Source organism: Anomalospiza imberbis, chromosome 4 (genome assembly GCF_031753505.1).
Source record: "Anomalospiza imberbis isolate Cuckoo-Finch-1a 21T00152 chromosome 4, ASM3175350v1, whole genome shotgun sequence".
Taxonomy (NCBI): Eukaryota; Metazoa; Chordata; class Aves; order Passeriformes; family Viduidae; genus Anomalospiza; species Anomalospiza imberbis.
Window position 1 is genome coordinate 355,984 of NC_089684.1, and position 22,778 is coordinate 378,761.

Genomic DNA, 22,778 nt, shown 5'->3' on the forward strand with positions numbered 1-22,778 from the left:
GTTCTAGTATGCAACTTGTTGAACAGATATTTTCATTTGGAAAGGGAACTTTTCAGTAAATGAAACAATTTGCCTTTTCACCAGTTGGACAGATTTGGCTTTCATTTGTGCAGAAACAACCTTTTTGCTGTAACTCAATTTGAGTTCTGAGCTGAGCCAGGCCCTCTTCTTTCTTAAACACATGGCAGGTTATGTAAATACTTAATTTTTTTAAAATATTGAGCCAATGGTGTTCAGAGCCTAAGGGCCTTATACACATGCACTTTAAAAAGCCAGTTGTGCTTTTGTTTAAACTATAACTTATTTATTTTGTGTACAGTTACTCCTCCTAGGGAGTGGACTTTTCATTCTTACTGCCTGGTTCAACATTAAATTTTTGAATTGCATGTTTCTTTGTGTGTTCTTTGGGGGTGAGAAACAAGGAGTAACAACCAGTGAGATGCTGAGACAAAGTAATAGCTTTCTTAAGGTAGTTAACATATGCTGTAGAAACAGCAAGGTGTCCTTTCCTGCCTATGTTGTTGCTTTATTAGCATAAACCACAGGGGTTTTGCTCTCACAAGTGCTTTACAACTTCCTTTTAAGAAATTCTTGTAGGAGAGGAACTGAGTAAGGCAAAGACCTTTCTAATTAAAATAGGATTCTTTATTTGTCAAAAATACTTTGGTCTTTAGTGAGAAAGGAATGGTGTGAGGTAAGTAAAAACCTGGAAGAACATGGATTCCACATGACTGCCACTTTCTTTAAAAAAAAAAAATATGTTTTGAGCTATATCACCATGAAGGACTTAATCAAATTGCAAGCCTTCATCTACTTTTTTCATATTTAAAGTAGCTTTAATGAAAGCCTTCCTGAGGAGGATGTTTGTGCTGGTACTGATGCTAGGCTGATGGCCATACAGGCTCACCTTGTTAGCACACAGCTGCAATTAGTGATGCAGGGAAACTCTGACAGGGTCCTGCTGATGATAATTTTTTGGACCATGAGTTACTAGCCTAGTGACTTAGGACTGAAGTTGCAAGCAAAACTGAGCTTCCCCTTCCACTCAGAGCTTATACCAAAGAGTGCTTAGCTTATTAATAGAGAAGTAAATCAATTTCCCAAGAGTAGCTTTATGTTTTCTCTTCTTTTTACCTTCTGAGTATTGCTAGGTGTGGCAGGCAGAGGACTCAGACACTCTTGAACCTGCCTGTGCAACTTTCTTCGGTACGGTTTCTGCTCACATGGGACTGGCAGGAGACCCCTCATCCCTCGACCTTTTACCCAAGCACAGGGTCCATGTAGCTGCTGCAGCTGTTTCCTACAAATAAGCTTACTATTGCACTAGGGCCACTGGAAAGACTCCACTATACTTCTAGTCTATAAGTACTTAAGTATGAGAGGGTGGCTGAGTTCCGGCATCAATTGCCACAGCTGTGGCCCCACAGGCTGCGAAGATTCCTCCCAAGTGTGTGTGGGCCTGGAAAGCTAGGGTCTGTCTCAGTCAAGGAGCTACTTGACCCAGAGGAAGTGCAAGATCACGGGTGTCTGCTTAGACTCACCCCCTACCTTCTCAGTACAGTAGGTCTTTAGATGGTCAAGTCAGAGACCTGAAGACATTTGATGAAAAGAGAGGTCAGGGAGTGCAGACCACAACCAGCAGCCTCCATCAGCTCAGAAAAGCAGCAGCATCTCAGATGTGCGAGTACCTGAACTCAGCAATGGCCACTGAACACAGGCAAGCCTTTCTGCTGTGAGCAGAGTTTAGGAAATATTCTAGGACCAAGACAGATGGTCTAGATTCCTAGGGGCAATCAAATAATGCAAAAGTAAAAGAGTGTGCAGGAATATGCAGTTCTGGCATGTGTAGCCCTGCATACTAGGAGAAAAGGAAAAGACAGCTCAGGTTTGGCATTGTGAGAGCATTGCTTTATTGATTACAGAATTTACGAAACAACCATATTCTAAGAAAGATTGAACAGTACAGAATGACAGAAAAACCAAGAGACCAGCTACTTGCTTTCCAGTTGCTCTATTCAAACTATTCCTTGGGCTTTTAATTTTGCAATCTCATAGCATTTCTCATTTTTTTATAGCACAAAGTTCCATTCTATAGTCATTCTTATAAATTTCTCTTCCATAGAGGCTACATTGTCCATGCTTTATAATCAGTCCATTGTTTCTTTCCAGCCACTCAAAATTGAACTTAAACCAAAATGCACCCTTTTCTGAAGACCATTATAAACATTTAGGAGAACTAGTGCTAGCTAATGAACAAAATAAAAAAAAAACCTACTTCCCATTTAATCTACTCCTTTGGCATAATAAAGAATGCCATGATAGAGTGAATGTCACTTAATTTCACATACTGATCTCAGTGTAAGCTGTAGTTGTGGCATTACTTGGATGAAGCAAGAGGATGCAGCTTTAGAGCACCACCATTTTATGTTACAGTTTGGAAATCTTGGTGCTATATGCAATTAAAATCTCTACTGGCTGCTGCTCTTTCATCACACATTGTAGCAAAGTTTAATAAAGAAAAATTACATAACTGAATTTGATTGCAGCTATTTCATGATCATAAATTAAAAACAAAAGCTGTTTTCTAACCATGCTGTTCAGAAATCTAGAACAAGAAGGAATCTGTGCTGCAGTCTTTTGAAAATGGGATCATGCCCTTTTTATGTTTTTGTTCTTTCTTTTTTAAATGCATGTGAGGGGAGGATTCTTTTGGGGTTACCATCAAACCATCACAGCCCATATGGCCTCCTGTGTAAATCTACAGAGATGTGTGCCATCAGAAACTGTCTTTTCTTCTGGGACTGTGGGTGGAGAAACTAGAGCAGGAAACGGAAAGCTGAGAGAGAAACAGGCATGTAACCCAGCCCTTGAGTCTGGCTCTGCTTCCCTGCCTCTAACAGTCCTGCTGAAAGAGCATCACCAGGCTGCGAGCTGCTGTGCCAGCTGCATCAGGGCTGTGTTCCATGATCTCTCTGGAGTGAGGGACAGAGTAGAGGCTGTTAACATTGCGTAAGGCACACGTTTTGCAAGGTAGCATGTCAGAGGGTGGATTTTGCTAGCCTCTCACTCCCTCAGCAGCATTTCCCACCAGCAAGCCCAGCAAAACCATCAGGAAAAATGGTACTGCTTGGGGAGTGCAAATTGTGCATCCTTTGCTAGGGAATTACTACAAACAATCACCCTCACCGTGCTGAGTGAGGCTGGGAGTGATTCAGCACTGCACAGTGCTATCGTCAAGGAGGGGAGGTTTGCTGTCGGACAACTGGACCATTTTGAAGAGCTGCCCATGAGCTGCAGGTGTTCCCTTGCAGCCAGATACCCAGCTGTTTCACCTGGAGCTGTAATTGCAGCGGTTAACACGTCAGTTTTTGGAGGGCTGTTGAGAAGAGTGACAGAGCAGGGATTTGATGTTTCCAGGCAAGGCACTCATCTTCTCCACAGCCTCCCCCGTCAGATATGAGCGTCAGGCTGGAGACGGTCTGAGGCAAACAACAACTCAACAGCACTGTGTGGTGTCAGGAGTACAGAGGAGAGCACAATTACCTGAAAGAAGGGGAACAAGAAGCAACAAGTCAAACTGGAAGGGATTGAGGCAGTACTAATGAGCCATAGATAGTAACTGTTTGCTTTGCCCAGCTCTAGGCAGGCTGTCTGCTTCTGGTGTTTACTGATAGAGAATACAACTTGTCCAGCAAAACTGTCTGCTCACTAATAACTGTAGTTAAATTGCTTTAAGGAGCATAATGACTGCTAGCATTGTATGCTTAATGAATGTGTGCTTTGACACATTTCTACCCACATTTTACCTGGTGATTTATTGTGACTGCCAGTGCATTTACTGTGAGGCACCAGCCGATGAAGCGGTGGTTTCCTCTCCTACAGCACAGATTTGGGTCATGTCTGTTTCCTCTCAGATGAAAGTAAGGTGAGCACCACAGAAGTACCTGCTGCAGGAAGCCTGACTGCTGGTTCCAAACCATCTTTTCAGACCAGGCACAGGCTGTTCTGCACATCAGGCCCAACCGTGAGCACTGTCAGATGTTATCACTTTGGTTTCTTCCAGCTTTTAATCCCAGATGGGTCTGATGAATGAAACCATCGCTCACTACAACCAAGATACACATCCTGCTAGGTGCAGGTATCTGTTTTCCTTAAGTGAAAACCAGTATATAATTATGTGGTGTGAAGGCTTCTCTGCAGAGCAATGCTATCATCCAGGAGTGAGTGTGCACACTCTTGCTGTGAGGAGCTAACCCAGGGTTGAAGACATAGGACACTGCTCTTACTGAGCCCCAAGTTTAGCAGTGTCCGTAGGGTCAGGATTGCAGGCAGGGATCTGGGGTCAGATTTAATCATACTAGCTCACTTGAAAATGAATTTGCTTCTTCAGCACAAAACCAAAGAGAGGAAGCACGAACATCAACAACAGAGTATGTGTGTCCATCTACTGCAGCAGCTATCAAATGCCTTGTGCTGTCCGTCATGTAGCTTAAGTATGTGGTAATGCTGCATTTCAACTTTTTTTTGTTGTTCTTTCTTTCATCTTTTCACTTCAGATACTGAAAAGATCCCTTCTGTATTGGTGATAGCCTCCCCCTCACTTCTCCTCTTCCCTTGTCCTCCCACACAATCTGCAGCAAACTGACACTGATTACCTCTTCCTTCATAAGCCTTGAAAAGTCTCTGTAACTCACAGATGCCAAAGTTGACACTGTCTTACTTATGTTATATGAGAATCAGTTCAGTATGTGCTCATCTTATTATCATGCAGCTTAACTCTGAAAAACACGAAGGGACACGTTACTAAAGTTTTTTTAGTGTACAAGCCAAACATCAACAATAGCCACTGACAGATAAAAGCAATTTCTTCTTGGAGTCCTACCACTGAATCCTCAGGGGATTTGTGCAACAAATAGCAAGCTCAGAGAGAAAAATGAGATCTGCAACTTTAATGTCTCAGAAAAGATGCTTGAATACAGCAGGACTTCTTTCCCTCCAGTATCTCGAAGGGCTTGTTGAGGGGGATAAATGTGAATGTTTGTTCTTTCATTTTTACAGAGAAGAGGGGAATTGCCCAGATAAGTCATGTTCATCTCTTCTTCAGGCAGCTCTCTTCAGGACAGTCCTTTGCAGACCTTTTCCTTGTTCCGTACTCCATGCCTGTCTTTCACGCTTCACCTGAAGGGCTGTCCCCTCCTAGGTGGAAGAGCCAGGAGCTCCCATCCTGACCCACTGAACTCCAATGGGAAGTTTCCCCCCAGCACAGCTGAAGGCAGGGAAGGATGCAGCTAACATCTAAAGGTGCATCTGAAAGTTTATCAGTCTGCTGGCCTCAGCCACGACCACATAGATGGTTGTGCATGTTGTAGAAAGGGAGGGAGAAACATTCTCTCATGCTCTTTCCCCTTTATTGCTCTCCCGATTAAAGCAGAAAAAGAGAAGTAATTTCTTCCTTCAAAAATAGGATACTTCTCACTAGTTATGGGGAGCTGTTTACCACCATCCAAAACCAAATGGTGCATAGGAAACACTGTATTTCTTTGTGCTTCTCCATGAGAAATAAAATTGTCATTCAGATTCAGATGCAGAGCAGTTCTGTGGATGGAAACATGTGTCTCTTATTCCACATTTAAATGTCATTTGCTTCAATTCCAAACAGTTGCTGAAGTAATCAGTGCATCCTGTCAGTTTTTCTTTAATTACTTTACTCAATTTTTGTACTTACACATTTCTCCATTTTTCCAAGAGCCAGTAATTAGTATAAATGTTAGTGCTTTGTTGGACTGGAATGGACTTGGAAGGCCAGTGTTTCCCCGAAGCCTGAACCTGACTGCCTGAACAGCACAAAAAGGCTTTGTTAAACCCTGGCTTGAGTTAGATAAATGCCCGGCTTTTTGAAAAGAAAATAATCCGAAACAGGTGGTGCATATTCACAGCTATAGTGCAGAAATCCAGGTAAAGCCAACAAACTTACAAACATTTTTTTTGTGAGAGATTTGCACAACTGCTTAGTTTCTTCTTTCTCTTCCTCCTCCCACCTCTCCCCCAAAGTTCTTTCACCTCTAACACAGCACATTTGGATAAAAGGCAAGATGCAGTAAAAACTTAAAATGCTTTCGGAATCTGCCTCAGAGGGTGACCTGCTGCCAGGGTTAAGCCAAAGCAAAGCAACACCAGATCCCATGTCACCACTGTCAAGCCTTAAGTCCCTCTAGAAAGCTAGTTGAAAATATCCCTGCATAGTTTTCAACCAACTCAGATGTTAACCCTCTGTTTATCTTTCAGGGTGTCTTAATACATTTTGTGTGTGGATTAACTTGTCCATCAGTGTGTCACAACTCAATTCCCCTCCAAGAAGGAAAATATAATTTGCTATTTTGAGGAGATTAGCAGCAGACTAATGGGGAAGAAACGTGTTATCAGATTAAAAAAACCCTGCTAAAATGGTACTCCATCTTACAAAATACTGCTTGAGACTGCCTTGCAAAGACAGCTGAACATAGAAACACAAGTCATACTGAGGGGCAGCTTTGCCTTTGGCTGGCTTCATTTTGCTAATGATTTCTCACTAATCAAAACCGCCTTCCATAGGAATTGAACACAAGATGTTTACGAGCCACCCTGGGAACCAGAGTTATGTTTATGATGCAGCTGGTTACACAGCACTTTAGAGCTTTTTGTATTATCTTATGTATCTGCAGCACTCAACAGACGCCTGATTGGTCCTCCACAATTAATGATGATTTTTAAAATCTCAGGTACCACCAGAGCTCACCCATCTTCCTCCTCCTCTCCCTCCTCCATTCAGATGACAGTTACTGTAGTCAAGTTCTGCTGCCAGATCAGCTGCACGGACATTGCTGAAGCTTCACTGTGGGAACCATCCTCCTTCCAGGAGTCCAACAGCACATTCAAGGGATGCAGAGATTTAGGGCTTTCTCTACATAACCTGCTTCAGGCTACTTAAGGTCTAGTGGTCAGCTGTCTATCAGAGACACCTGGCCAGACACAGGAACAGTACAGCTGTATCTAGGTTAATTTGTTTTGCTCCTCACTATTGCTACGTGGCGTGCCTGCAGGATTACCACTGGTAAGTCACGAGGTGGTACCCAGGCTCCTGAGTATCCCTGCACTATGACCCACAGATGGACAGCCAGGGACCCTGTAGCTTTTTGGACAGAAAATGTTTCTGTTTATAGAGAATAGGAAGAAACTAATCTCTTGAGACACTATGGAAGCTCCTTCAAATTAATGCCAGTCTGTTCTGAACTCTCCATCCTGAGTTTGAACTTTTGTTGCTGACTATAATGTGAAAAAACAGACCCTTGGTGCCTGAATACTTGTTGCCTACAGATGTTTCACAGCAAAATCCTATCATCATTCCTGCCCATATGGCTGTGGCTTTCTGTAGGTTTGGTACCAGCGCTATAGGGAACACTATTTGATGAATTTTCTTATTGTTCCTATTGTTTGGATAGGAACTGTGTGCTTAGAGCTGTTTGTACCTGGGTACCAGGTTTGCGTGTTGCTACCAAATCCTTCACCATTTTGACCTCGGAGACGGACACTCCTCCAACCATAAAGATGATCAGAAGAGGATGATCACCAGGGTGAGGGCGATTCACCTGTAAAATGAAGAAAAGCATTATTTGTACTCGCTTCATCCAGGTCCATCCAGGGAGTGATCAGCTCCCCAAGTGGCTAGAGGAAGACCCAAGAGGAAGCTCAGAAAGAAATATTCATGGAATGCTGTAGCAGCTGAGAGGAAAATCAATGAGGATGAAGCCCAGTTAGAGCTATTAACTGTTTCCAGGGAAATAAAATCTCCATGCATTCCCCTGAAACCTGTGGGAGTTTCTCCTGAAGTTTCAGACTTTCTCCCTCCATTCCTTCTTCATTACTTTCCTCCCTTTCCCAGAGAGGGAGGAGAGTACTTGTGTGGATGTTTACTTTGGATGCACATACACAGGAGACTTCAGGGAATGAGGGGTAAATTACTACCCAGTAGAAGCAAGGAGTCCAGCCTAAACATGCTAGAATCCCTGCCTGAGGTCAACATGGAAAAGAATTTTATGCAATGTGTTTTCACTGGTGCAGTGAATAATCTTTTACAATTCTTCCAATAAAAATAAATAAGGTCCATTATAGTATAAAATCAGTTTACAGCTTGTTTCAATTCAGAGTTTTCAATGCTTCTATGACTACCTTGTAACTAATATAGAGAACCTTTAGCTCCAAGAAAATACTTGTTTCATTTTTCCTCAATTATCTTTAAAATGGCACAAATATCGCACTTCAGTTAAGATCTCGTAATTAATTTTAAATGTGAAGGTGATGCTTTAATTAATTTTAAACATGTATTTTAATTTTAAATGTGAAGGTGATGCTTTACATCAGTTTCCTCTTAGCCACTTCTAGAAGTTTGATAACTTTGCTGTTTCCTAGCAAACTGTTTCCTTGAGAAAACACAATCCCCTGACAGAACCTTGATCCAGTCTTTGCGGAGGGATGTCAACAGAGCCCATGCAATTGCTCTTGTCACATCACCCTGGAACATGAAACACTCCAAATGTTTGGTTCTGAAAAGTGACAAAATAGTTTAATTCCTTTTTAGACTCTCTGCCTCCTTTCCTTGTGTGAGCACAGGCTTTTAACAGCATTCACTCAACAGAATGAAATTGTCAAGCCATGTCAAGCCATGATTGGGCAGAGCAGGGTTCCTTTGCTTTCCTCACCACAGCAGCTTGCTTTGATCCTTGTGGCTCCAGATCCTGGGGGTACAGCTCCTCTTCTTTTCCATATTGTGGCTTTCCTATATTTATTCTTTTGGCACTTTTTCATCCTGCAGGTCTGTCAGGCTTTCTGCCTGGTAACCTTCAGCAAGGACTCCTCCTTTTGAAGCCAGCACAGGGAGATGCCATGTTCTCTCTCCAGGCTAGCTGGCTTTGATTACATGGGGATGGTTCCCTGTTAAATGCTGCTCCCTAGACAAGGAGCTCTTGAATTCCTGAGCATCTGAAACTAGTACAAAAGCCTTAGATCTATTAGTGAGCTGAGTATTTGCATACTGGGTATTTATTCTCTTACTCTCTGACTTTGTTGATAGCATACATACTACAATTCCACAGCACTGGAACAGGCTTGCCAGGGAAGTGGTCCCAACACCACACCTGCCTGGATAATACCCTTGGGCACAGAGTGTGATACTGGGAATGGTGCTGCGCAGGGCCAGGAGCTGGACTCAACAGTCCTTGTGGGTTCCTTCCAACGCAGAATATTCTGGGATTCTATGATTCCTAAAATCTTTCCTAGCAAAAACAAACTCATAGTAAACATGCATGCAGAACATTGGGCACACTGAAAGGAGACCCAGTATAAGAATTGGAAAAATGAGCTTTCAGGGTAATGCTAAAGAGAAAATGTCTTGACAAATAATTTCCTTCAGTCAAAATAACCTAGATCCAAACACATGGTGCCTATATAAAACTTACTATTTTTCAGAAGACTAAAGTTCAAACCACAAATTCCAGAAATGCGTATTAAAAACACTATTAGGCATGCAAACTCTAAATTAAATTAAAACAGAAATGAAAAGGGTCATGGAATCTGTAATTTTGTTATGTTATGTGTAATTGTTTTGAAGGAGGACAGTACTTTGGGTACAAAATATTTGGCTGTGTTGAGAATGCAAGTTTCTGCCAATTTTTTTTTCTTGTTTGATAATACAACCACCCAAGACTCTCTCTTTTGAAGGAACTGGCTGCATGTAGCTAAACACAACTCATTCCAGTGATAGAGAAGAAGAACTGAAATGGATTGCAACAAAAGCAATGTGGATCTTCTGGGATCCTTCCGCAGTTTGGTTGATTTGGGACATTTCCACTGCCTGTGAATTTACTGTCAAATCTGAATTTTGCCAAAACCCCTGAGTTAAAGTCACTTTCAACACTGCCATACATTAAAATAAAATTCGGAGAGCTGTGTCAGGCAATTAAAAAGATTAACCAAAAACCCCTCAAACCCATTATGTTGACATGAAATAGCCCCAAGGAAGGGGGGAAGGTGCCCTGAGCCAGCAGAGTGTCCCAGGAGGACATGAGGGCCTCCTCCCCAGCTCTGAGCCCACTATACAGGGTATGCTCAGGATGCTGGTGGTCAGAGGGCTCTTTGCTGCTGCGCTTCTCTCTGTGGAGGAGAGAGATGAGGAGGAGGTGGTAAAATGGTAGCAGTGGTCAATAAAACTCTAAAACTGAAACAGGGACAATAAAACTTTGAAACAGGAAGGCATTAGAGGACAGGTTTTTTTCTCATGGCTCATGTCAGCTCACAAAATATAGGGTTTTTTTCTGAGGAAAGTAAGCAAAAACAATTGCTGTTGTTCTGTAACCCACCCAACAAAAACAGCAGCACTGATGATTATGGTATTTGTGACCAATCAGAAACCAATTAATTTAGCTCAATAACTGGAAAAAGGAAAACAATCACCAGAAACTGGGCTGCTGTGTAGGGCACTTGGTATCAATGACAGCAAGCTCAGATGATCATAAAACCAGTGTAATCTAGAGCAGTAGTCAAAACAGGAGTCCTTGAAGCAGGGGGGACTTTTTCCCTTCACCATCCCTTAGCTTTAAAACAAACATATCTGCCAGACAAACAACTTCTGGATGAGAGGTATCTTAAAATGCCTGTCCTGAACTAACACACCTGAGGCAATCACCAAAGTATTTTTATGTGAGTTGGCATTTATATTCAGGCATTGAGAAAGAAACAAAAATAAGGAAGCTCACAAAATAATTACTGTGCTGATGGTGTGATTGTGTCAGAAATACAGGCTGGTCAGACAGTCATTCATGCTACAATTGAGCACATGCCAGCAAGCCAGGCTACAAACTAAGGGAGCAAGCATGGACACATACTTGTGAAGTATATGATGATGCCTATGAAATGTTTACCCAACACAAAGTTCACCTGCTCATCTTTAAAATATTCCTAACAGTAGGATATTTGTCTTACCAGGAAAGATGCACTTACAGGCACATATTGTCATAACTACTTACGTCTCTCTCTCTTTCACACACACACACACACACACCCACACATAACACACCCCTTCTAAAAGGACAGACTAGTCCTCAAACTAGTTAAAGGTGTCAATATTTCCATCTAACCATTTAGACCTTCTGAAGTCCTTAAATTCTTCTTTTTTTCCTTTTTAAGAATAACCTATATTTGTGCTTTAAAAATCTGCAGTAAACAAATGCAATGAAATCAATAGAATTGTGAAAATTACTGGTAAATGAAACCAATAATCAAAAAAAAATTACTTGGGTGTAACAGCCTGGTTACTTTTTTATAGTGTTATGTGTTTTTAACTCTACTATTTTTGGAGTGTTGGCATAAATTTTTCAGTTCTGACACAAGAATGGAGATATATTGGGTCACTTTTTCTATTTCTCTTTTGCAATGCCAGGTAGGTAATAGGAACTGACACTCACTTATCAATTTGTTTGTTGGGTGTCTCTGAAGAGCTCTAAAAGCTATGTGTGTTAGGACTTGCCTGTAGCAAAGCTACATTGCCTCTTCCCAGATATATCATACTTATTTTGGTGTCCACCATGACCCTTACTTAGATGTTCAGTCTGCTCCATTCCTCTTGTTTTGTTCAGCAGGTGCTCCGTGTCTGCACTGTACCTGCAATGTGATGCCTCCAGCTATTCCCAGCCCCCTTCAAGGATTTAACTCTCCTAGCCTCCTCTTAAGTTCTGCTGAACAGTATAATAAAATCAGCTACTGCTGCATGATGCTCTGACCTCAGGAAAATCTTACAGATGAGCTTGGGAAGGCTGGTTTACCTTCATGAACATGCTGAATCCAGTTTTCAGGAGATCAGTGAGGCCTGATGAAATATGCTCAATATCAACAGGATCAGGCCGATCGGGATTACAGACCTCTTCCACTACCTGTTTCAGCAGAGGTTTGTAAGAAGCCTGCACAAAGAGAAAAATGCATTGTGAGTAAACCTGTTTAGACTCAGCGCAACCACGACTCTAAATATTTTATTTCTGTTAAAGGTTACAGAAATAATTATCCCAGAAATGAAAGCATTCAGAGAGGTTGTGACCTTGACTGCAGATGGTGTGCACCAGCACAACATCAGACTGAAAAGACTGGAAGAGAGCCACACATTTACTCTGCCCCATGTGTATTATATCAGGAAAGAGAGACAAGGAACAGAGGGGGGACTTTTACTTTCTCTAGAATCTTTTTGGAGGTAATACAGAAATGGATAACCATACAGATGAGACTCTGTTGCCCATTGTGCACCCAGATCTCATTCCCTTTCTAATGATTTTACAAACACCTAAACAGGGAATTTTTTTTTTTTTAATTACCCACTCCTGCCTTATTCCAAGTGTCATGTTCCCACTGTAGTCTGGATTCCAGCAGGGAAGGGAAGAGGCCAACCTGCCTGTTTGTCCCTCATGGGAGAGCAGAGCTAAGGGAGTCCCGGTTAGTCCTTTAGCTTCTCTGGCCATGGCACTCCACATAATACTTCCACCTTTGGAAGACTTTTGAAAAACAGGCCAAACGACCCCACCATTACCATGAATGTCAGAGCTTCAGAGAAGTTAGGGGCTAGGAGAAGTGGAAAAAGTAATGGTACAAATGGCCATCATACTGGAAGGTTTACTCCCAAAGGATCAACCTTGTATCCTCTTCAGGATCCACAAACCCCGTCTGAAAATGAAGTAGCCTAATAATCTCCACATTCCAATAATAAGGTTTAAATCACTCTGACATGCTGAAAAAATTTTGAAGATAAAACTTTTAGGAACCAGTGGAAAGGTCTTTAATGAAAATTCAAGCTTACTTGGTTTACAGATGGAGCTTTGTTTTACTGCTTTTAACTTTGCCCAAACTGCAACAGAACACAGTCATTTCAGAAAGTGCAACCATCTTAGAAAATGAGCAGCTTTAAAATTAGCACACTTATTTGGCTTTGGGACTACCCCATGTATATATCATCCCTTAGATTACTTAGGGGAATCAAGCGCAACATCATTAATTTTGCAAAGATGACATCTACAAGAGACATATTGCAAGATAATAGTAAAAATGGACGGAAAATGAAACACAAGCCACTTGGCTTGAAACTAAAATTTTCTGGAGTCATTAAAGACATGTTTTTCATCCAACACTTCAGAGTGAGAAAAAAAAGCTTACAGTTTTTTAATACAATTCTGTCAACAAAGATATATACAGCTCATCTAGTTCTTCTCACAACATGTGCAAAATTTTTAGTTGAGCCAACAAAGCAAATTACAGCAGACATGAGCTGCAGGATCTTTTAGAACATGTCAAGATTTCTGTCAAATCTAGTCACGCAATAAACAACTGTTTGAAAATACACATGCAGGCATGAAGTCCTATTTATAAAAATCTGTTTAATATCTTCATAGATGAGGAACAGAAAAACATTAGGAATGAAATATTTTTGGAGCCGAGATCAAATCACAGTTTAACAGAGAGGCTTACTCCACAATATTAAAGGAAAAACATCATCTGACTGAAATGAAAAATATAATTCAGACAAGACTATCTACTCAAAAGACGTCAAAAAATTAGCTATGATTTCGCATGTCAGAATTTTCAGCACCAAAACTCGGTGCCCTTCAAAACAACCCACTCAGACTATACAGATACTAAAATACAGATAGTATGATCCCCTACCTTTTTTAAGTATAATGGTTTCAAATTTTTAAAAATCTTTTATGACTTGAAATTAATATACTGTATTTGTAGGTTTATTTTTTTCATAAAACCCCCCAAAGCTGCATTGGTTTCTATCTCATGTAATGAAACTTTTAACAACTTTAAATTTTGGCATGCATAAATTAGTTTAAAATAGCTGTTGAAAACCTCAATAGCTAAGGGAAAGAGGAAAGGACAGTGAGACATGGAAGAAGGAATGGAGGATGGGAAGGAGGAAGGTAGAAATATACCTATATCAAGATGAAAGTAACAGGTAAAATTCTGTTCTTGCATGGTCACTACATGAACTAGTTTGATAACCTGATGAAAACATTTATCATTTTATGTAAGACATACAAATTACAACGCTACAAAAAGTCCTTCTAAGAGGCTATCCAATTCCCAGTTACTTATCCATAGAAACCTTTTTATGAGTTGTAAGAAGAAATGGAGGCTTCCCAGCTTTTAACAGACAAAGTGAAAAAGTTTGTAGAAGCTAAACCCACTCCCTAAGCAGGTTTGGCAATGAGTGTGGTCACAGGACAGGCACTACTTCTGAGGAGCTGAACTGATCACACACAACACCTGCCAGCCAAAAGAGAGGCCCATTTCCAGAGAGCTGTAAGTATCTTGGACAATCACATACTGCCGGCTTATTTCTACTATTATAAATCTCTTGCACTTCCCTCAGCAGAAGGCTTGTCCTACTCAAGCAACTAGATCCCATACATGGCTAGATTAAGGGGCTGCAAGGTTCTAATAGATCCCTTGCTGTGTTCCAGCACTTATCCCAAAGCAAAGTGGATTACATCCAAAGGACATACTGATGCTAATTACACTTCCAGGAAACTTCTTATCATCTCACTGCCCCTGCACTGAACTGTATTAAATGTTTAACTATTTTCCCCATTTTGGACACCAGACTGGTCCAAACTGCTAGAAGGCTTCAGGAACAGGTTTTCTTCACCTTAGATTTCCAGTGACATTTTGCAACACTCATGTTCTTACAAAGCAGTGCTTAATTTGAACTACATCCCTTTGCTGGTCTACAGCACTGTTAGGACTTTGGAAGGATTTTTTTATGTCTCAAGGCTAGAATCATGTTTTATGACCTCTAAATCACTGCTTTCTGCTGTAGAACTCTATTTTTAACTGGAAAAGGGGAGACAGAGAGAAGGAAAACCACTGTCTATTAGTCCTGATGACCTAAAGCAGTATTGTAGATCACGTGTTCCTATTTCAGAAACAGATGCTGCATTTGTGACCTATTTACAAACAGGTTTGTCTCTCATGCTTACAGGGATGGGAAAGAAAATACAACAAGAATATGGCTGCAGTGTGGATGCAGACATCCTGCTTCACTCTGCCTTGAGCGGTCTAAGCTGAGAGCCATCTTGACCTAGTCCTGCTTTCACAGGCATTCATGTCACTCCACAGGGCTGCAGAGCAAAGCCCAGATTTCTTCCTCAGAGCTAACATTGATACGCATATGCCTGAGTCTGGACAAAGGACTTGAGGAAGTTTTTGATGACTATGTCAATTATAAAATCTATGCTTAAGTATCTTCTTCATGGGCAGAATGTGTACAGGATTAGCACATCCACAAAATTAGTGCTGTAATTTTGACAGCAGGCTAGAGAAATAACAAACACAGGGAAAAGAAAGCTACACTTGCCTGGTGGGTGTTGCTGCCTGGATTATGTATGGAATGAAACTGTTTCATGTGCATTCGGATTCTGGCAATATCCCTGAGGGACCGGAAGATACTGTCCACTGCATCTGTGGCTTTCTGAGATGTCAGGTTCAGTGACGAGGCACAGCCTAAAGAAGTAAAGAAACACAAGCTGAGTGAGTGAAAAATGTTCATGTGTTTTGATAATAAATGGTAGGAAAAGGGTAACTGGGAGGAAGTTTTAAATTATTTTCATTGTATTATATTCTAGAAACTCAGGGGCTTGTTAGACAGCATGTCCTCAGCATGGCACAAGTCTCTGCAAATAAGCAAGAAGGCAAAAATTCTGGACAGCAGGCAAAGTGAAGAGCATCTCTCTTTGTAACCTCAATCACACAGCATTTTCATCAGCACAGAATACATTTTGCTCTTCACAGCAGACAGAACCTTCCATGCTAGCAGACCCCAAAGAAGAGCCCCCTGTTATGTAGAAAGGAGCCAGCTGGTTTGCTGGTCTGCTTGGGTGAACAGCCATCAAGAAGGGAACTGCTCCTCCCTGGCCAGCAGCCTGCTCACTCCAAATACATTTCCTACCTTGGTGACAAGAAAAATGGAAGAGTCTGTGCTAAACACAGTGGAAAGGTCAGCCAGACACTGGAAATAGCTGCATTATCACAAAAAAAGTTCCTATCCCTCAAAGTGGCAGTGTTATTACCTCTAATGTATTTTTCCAATGCACTTCTGCTAAGGTATAATGCTTATCTTCCACTAAGGCTAAATTCCAATTACAGGACCACCTAAAATGTCCCTCTGGGTGGCCAGACAGGGTGTTGGAAAAAAGAATGTCTTAGTCTTGGCTCCATCCCCCTCACCATACAACCCATATAGCACAGAAGCACTGAAAGAAATGCTTTCTCAGCTCGACTGCTGATGAGAATTAGCCAAGTGAGAGGTAAATGGGTCACCTGACATTTTTATTGCCTTGTCAACACAGTTCTACTCCTTTTGACATTTCTGCCTGCCTCTCTTCTTGCGTGACTCTTCATGCTTGTGGCAGAAAATCTATCACAAAATAACCCTGCTTGCCACATGCTCCCACCAACACACTCACTCCTGTTTATTGCTGTTGTCTTCTCCAGGGAGGCTGCTGTAGTGGCTTGTGTGTTCATCCTTCAGCTCAGAAACCAATCCTGCACCAGCAAGCCTCTATGTCTATGCAGAATCCTGCTGAGAGGATGAGGTCTTTGGGACTTTCCATTAAGAAATTTCATGTCTGGGGAAACCAGAGATATCTATTTCCAGCCTGACATCTAGTACTGCTTTTTTAAACGTAAATGAAAAGCAAGTTTTCTTTATGATCCCTTATTGTTGAAATTAAAATGTCTGAAGGCTGCTGTCTACCTGTTGCACTGCTCAAGGGTTATAGAGGGGAGCCAGGTTTCTTTCCAGCCAGGAGAACAACAGAGGCTTGTTCTTTACAAGTGGCAGGCAGCTACAAATCACCTCCCGTTCACACCTTCCCTGCAAATGGGGCTCTGTGGCATATGGAGAGCAGAACACAATCCCTCTTCTCTGCTCGCTTCAAGCTACCAAGAAATCTGCCCCTTTTACAAGTGAAGAGGTGGAATACATTAGCTGCTGCACAGGTCATGTACTAATTAAAACAAAACTTCCTGTTACTGTTTTTTCTTGAGAAGTTAAATGCCATTTGGAGAGCGTGCTGAATGAATTCTTTTGAATCCCAAGCTCTATTATATATGGGAAAAGGCATTTAAATAAAATCTGGGGATTTCCTGTTGGACTTGAAGAAGCCCAGTTGTGGAGGAAAAGAAAATCACCACTAACCTGCAGAGGACTCAAGATATTAAAGAACACAACCTAGTTCTGCAGTAAGTGGTGCCTATCCTCACTGACACTGCTTCTGTTCGTCTCCTATCCACTTGTGCCAAATTTGAGGAAAATGAGTCTGTTGGGAGCTGCATTCAGTACCTACCAGGATGAGACTTTTGAACTTTTTCATGAGACAAAGTACATCTCCTCTTAAGCAACACATCTGCACAACCATTATTACCACAATTAATCCATTTTCACAAGGAATTTGAAAAAAGGAGAATGGAGATGCTGTTTTCTATAGTACTGAGTGACCCAGGAACCAAACAGGACTGGCTTTTCAACTGATTTCTTAAACTGGAAGGAAAATGCTTTAAGAAAAGGACATGGGCACTGTGAACCCATGAGATCTATAATTATAGAGCAGCATGTGATTGATTGTCCTCCCTCTACCTCCAAAGATACAACAAACAAGAATTTCAAACCTGAGTTTCAGGAAAACCTTTCACCGTGCTTAGTTTCTTTTGGTAAAGGCATTATAAACAAACCTGTTCTTTCTCCAAAGCAGTATGATAATTATCTGCATTTTAAGGATTTTGATAATTCAAAGGCATCACTAGGCCTATGATTCTTACAAAGTTGAAAGTTTAGGAAAGCTGTAAGTTTACCACTCCACTGTTTTATTAGTATTAATGTCAGCTCTGTCCACCTTAGGCTTTCTCTATAGTCCTTTGACAGAAATAAACCAATGTAAACCCTGCAAAACCTGGAACAGAGCCAGCAGAATAACCAAGCCATTTCAGAGGCACACATTGCATCATGGGTTAAACCAGAAAACTTGCACTTTAGGGACAGAAAATCCAGCATCAGGATTTCATTATGCAGGATTTAATTTTCTAGATATGCAGAGTTAATATGCTTGTCAGCAAAAGACAGAAGAACAAGAGAAATAAAGGGGTCCTCGAAGGTCAGAACTCAACATACAGCACTATGATATTAAATTAATTAAAATCTTCTATTTTTATACTTTAGGTGATAGCACAGCAATGTGGGCCCTTCTTTCTCTAGCAGATAAATCTAAGGACCTACATATGCATATCCAGAGCTGTATGTTTTACAATAGTTTTTGTATATTTGTGCATTAAGATTTTTATGCAAAAGAAGTTACAAATGTGTACAGTGACACAGATCATTGCTGGTTTTTGCAGGGTAAAAAAAAAAGTGTAAAACCCAAAACTCTGATGAAATTTGTGTAATTCTTCTGTCACTTTTCTTTCTTATGGATTCTGCCACACATTTGAATCTTTATTCTTCCATAAAAACCCAATACTCTGATGTAATTTGTATAATTCTTCTGTCACTTTTCTTCCTTATAGATTCTGCCACACATTTGAATCTTTATTCTTCTATCTGATTTGTACTGAATTGTCTGATGCTCTCTGATGCATCTAAAAAGCAAAGGTGCTAAGCGAGTGTGACACTGTGGGACAAGGACGGACAGGTCAGAACACAAAGAATCTGCCATTTCCCTACAGTTACACCAGCAGAAGGTGAAAAATTATAATTGATTCCCTTCTAGTCTGGGGGACTTCAGAAGAAAGGTGTGTTCTACAGCCCTTGAGAAGAGAGTGTCCAGAAGGACAGACACAGTGGTGCCTGTGACAGCTTCCCTGCATCCATCCCTGGGGCTTGGAGAGGGTCCTGCTCTGTGCTTGCTCTGTCCTCTGCATCTCCAGCCAGAGCATGTGTGGTGCTGGATGGACAGCCAGGCCTGTGCTGCTGGCAGCTCACATCATAAAAAATTGCATGAGCATTTTGTAGAAGCCCTGGCAAAGCAGTGTGTTGGTGCTGCCGGGAGAGAGGGGAAGGAGCTCATCAGCTGGGGAAGGGCAAGCACAGACCTACACAGACAACCTGTCCCTATCCACAGCCTTGGGATGCTCTTTTCCCATCTCCTACCAGCAGCCACAGCAGATTTCTAAGGCATCATCCCAATTCAATCCCTTTTCTCACCCTTCCTCTTCCCTCTGTCTTCTGGGATGGCTCCTTGCCCCAGTCATGCCTCAGCCCTTTGTGGCTTTGGGAGGCTGAACTCAGCTTGGACCATATGGCTGCAAAACAACTCCAACCTCACGAAGGGCAAATTATTTTTGTACCAGAAGTGAAGAGACCCAAACTCTTCCAAGGTGTCCAAGATTTGAGCATCACTGCCAGAGTGGGAATTTGGGAGTTCCCAGTCCTGGACTTGACCCTTCTGCCAGGAAGCCAGCATTGCGACCAACAAAGATGCAATTTGTAGTTTTATTCTCATCACAACAAACATCTCCCATTTGAAAGAAAAGCCCAGGATGTTTTTTTAAAGAGTCAACTAAATTTAGAATCCCATATCCCCTGCTTCAGCTTTTAAATATGCATCCACACTTCAGCAGTGCTGAGCATCCAGGGATTGCACATGTATGTCTCCAAGGGCATTTCAGCACATTATCTGATCTTTATTATATAAGGACACATCCTGCAAGCTCTGGAGTTCCCTGAAGAGCACTGTGCTTGGAAAGGTTGTTTTTGGCATCAAGTTTTTGAACCCTTTTCTGGAAACTGCTCTTTGGTGTACAAAAGACACACAGACCACATGGATAAGAACTTTGCTGGATCTCAAGCTCTAAAGCTGCACATGTAAAAATCTGGCCACTTACCTGTGTGATTAAATATGGATTTAAGAGCTACCTTAGAAGAATATTTTTTTTTTTAATTTTGGCTTTAATATCTGTCATTTGGATGTTTCGATTCTACAGGAATATTTTATTGCCTTCTTCTTGCCAAAATCCAACAGCACAACATGTAATATCAACTTTTATGAAGCACTGCAAGCTTGGTACTGCTGGATCTCATGTTACATGAAATTAAACCTGTCAATTCAGTGAACAATTACAGGGAAAAACTACAGAACTTACTACAATAAATTACATGAATTAATTGCAGGAGGAATTTAAGTTAGGCTCAGATGTGATTTCTGAAGGAAATTAATGCAACAAATTCATTTGGGAACCATTTAGTTGCTCCCTCAAGCCAACCATATCTTAATTAAAAAACACAGATGCTAATAAAGCTATGGTAAATGCTCTGTAAGTCCAGTAAGGCCTCCCAATAATGTTCTTGCAAGAACTCAGTAAAACTCCAGGTTTTACTAAAGAATATAGAGCTTTATGAGCATACCACCCTAGGACCCATATAATCAAAAGTCCTAGCTCAGTCTTTTGCAAATTATTCTCAGACACCCTCTTTTTGTCTTTAGACTAATGGCTGCACTGTGGCAAGGACCGATTCTTACTCCCATCAAGGATGTCCCTTCCATTCAGGTGAGGCATTAGCCAATAACTTCCAGGGATGATATAAAGCTTCACCCTTGCATCTGCTGCCTCCCACCTTGTCCACAAGGTACTCCAAGAGGTACCACGTATGTGAAGGACAAAGCACAAGGGATGAGGTTTGTGCCCAGGTAGCAGCAGGTGAGGCAGTCAGTACTACCAGTACTGACTGGTTCTGCACAGCTGCCTTGACCAGAAGTCCACGCAAGCATGAGAGTCTAGATGCTTCACCCACTTGTATTCAGAGGGGAACATCCAGAAAACAAGATCTGTAAAGTTCTTTATTTTTTAAAAAAAACTTTTTCTTCTTTAAGTTGATTCAAAACTACTTTTACACTACTAAGCTACTTTTAAAACAATAACAAATTAAAATAAGTATTTCAGTATTTTTATTTGATTTTCCATACTTTTTTTCTTGGACTATGAAAATGAATACAAGCAATGCTTTTTGTATTCACAGTCCAATTTGTTTGTGTATTCCTCAAACTGCTAAATCAGGCAGGACATAAACTGGTAAATGTTTCCTTCTGCAAACAACGGCCATACCTAGAATTTGTAAAAATGCAGGTAACGATTTTAACTCATGGATCTAAGGATGATGATAATGGAGAAGTGTACAAGAGACATTTTCTTTCCCAGTTTAAGTTCTGAGCCAAACTCACAGGACTCGCAGTATCCATAAACTAGTGTAGTCAGCTTTACACAATAATGTAAATATATAAAAACATAAGACCACAAGTAAAACTAATTACTGGAATCTATTTATCAGCTACAGAAAGAAAACAATATTTTTAACAGAAAGACAAAAATATTCACATTCTAATGCTATGTATAATTATCTTTTCCAAAAGGTCTCTTCACCCAGCATACTATAGCACAGGTGAAAAGCCATCTGAAAACTGGAAAAGACAATGGGCACATAGGTTGCATTCAATGGGCAATATTTAATGTCAGAAAAGAATGATAGAATAATTGCAATTTAGACTTAGATAGCTACATCAGATACTGCTACTGCCTAAATAAAAACCTAACTCCAGGCTCAGTTCAGAGCAGGTTTGCTGAGGGAGCCGCTTATTGTGGCCTGCTTGGCACAAGCTGATGAGAAGATAAAATCAAGTGGCATGTCTCCCAGGGGTTACAGCTGTTAGGAGGAAGAAGGAAGGCTTCCCTTTTTTCTAAAATATCAAGAACCTGCCAAGTGATTAGAGGGAACAATTTTCTATTTGGCAGATGGCACAAGACCTTCACTTGTCCTTCCATCAGTAGTGCAAGAACCATGACATGCTGTGCCTCTGCAAATGTAGCCCAAAGATGACTAGGGTGTGTGAAACCATTTATGATGCTGAAAAGCAGAGAAATGCAGCTTGTGATGCTCTGCTGGAGACCTAGAGACCACGAGCAGTACCGGGCAAGGACCATATTATACTTTTTTTTGTTCCTGATACTGCTTCTCCTGAAAATAGACACCAACACTTGGGACACTGAGGTGGAATATGGGGATAAAATAGGCTAAGGGCAGAACAACTGTTCTTTCATCCTGCAAGTGAGGATAACTGAAGTGTAACAACTTCCAGAGAAAAGCCAGAAATATTTATGGTAAAGGGCTTAACTGCATAACATAAAAAACCCCAAACCTTTTTAACCCATAATACTGAAAGCAACAGCCACGATTTTCCACAGTGAAATCAGAAATTCTACTTTAATGGCAACCTGCCACACTGCGAGTCACACATGACCAAGGACAAAAGGACTAAGAACTGGAACACTGAAAATTTCTGCATTCACACTGCGGCAACACTTGTCCCTCACTGGAGCTGTTTTGTCCTGCCGCTGTCAGTGGTACCATGCACACAAAGAATGGGCTACATTCTCTCTGGGGTCCCAGCCTTGCTGGGGGGTGCCTCCAGCAAGGAGCTGAAGCTGTAGGAGAGCTGCAAAGAAGCCATGCATGAGTCCTTCAGCTGGTCACTCGTGCCAGGGGTGAACGTAGGGCACAGAGTCCCCATTCTGCAAACCGATGAGAAGTTACGCTGGAGCACGGCCCCGTCAATCCCTTCCATCACAACCAGGAGAGACCATGGCAAGCAGCTCGCGTGGTTTAACTCATGCACAGCATTCACTCTGTGTATTGCATGCTGAGCATAAAACAGGCCTCTGGA

At 41.4% G+C, this 22,778-nt stretch overlaps 1 protein-coding gene across 1 annotated transcript in view; it reads right to left on the minus strand.

Moving 5' to 3' along the window:
• Positions 1–1,893: 1,893 nt before the first annotated feature.
• SCFD2 (sec1 family domain containing 2) overlaps positions 1,894–22,778 on the minus strand; it is a 184,140-nt gene continuing 163,255 nt past the window's right edge. Inside the window, exons 6-9 of the mRNA XM_068186699.1 lie at positions 15,428–15,573; positions 11,853–11,987; positions 7,506–7,625; positions 1,894–3,543 (exon numbers count right to left, since the gene is read on the minus strand). Of these exons, the coding sequence (XP_068042800.1) occupies positions 3,451–3,543; positions 7,506–7,625; positions 11,853–11,987; positions 15,428–15,573 (494 nt within the window). The 3' untranslated portion in view covers positions 1,894–3,450. The remainder of the gene's footprint in view (positions 3,544–7,505; positions 7,626–11,852; positions 11,988–15,427; positions 15,574–22,778) is intronic.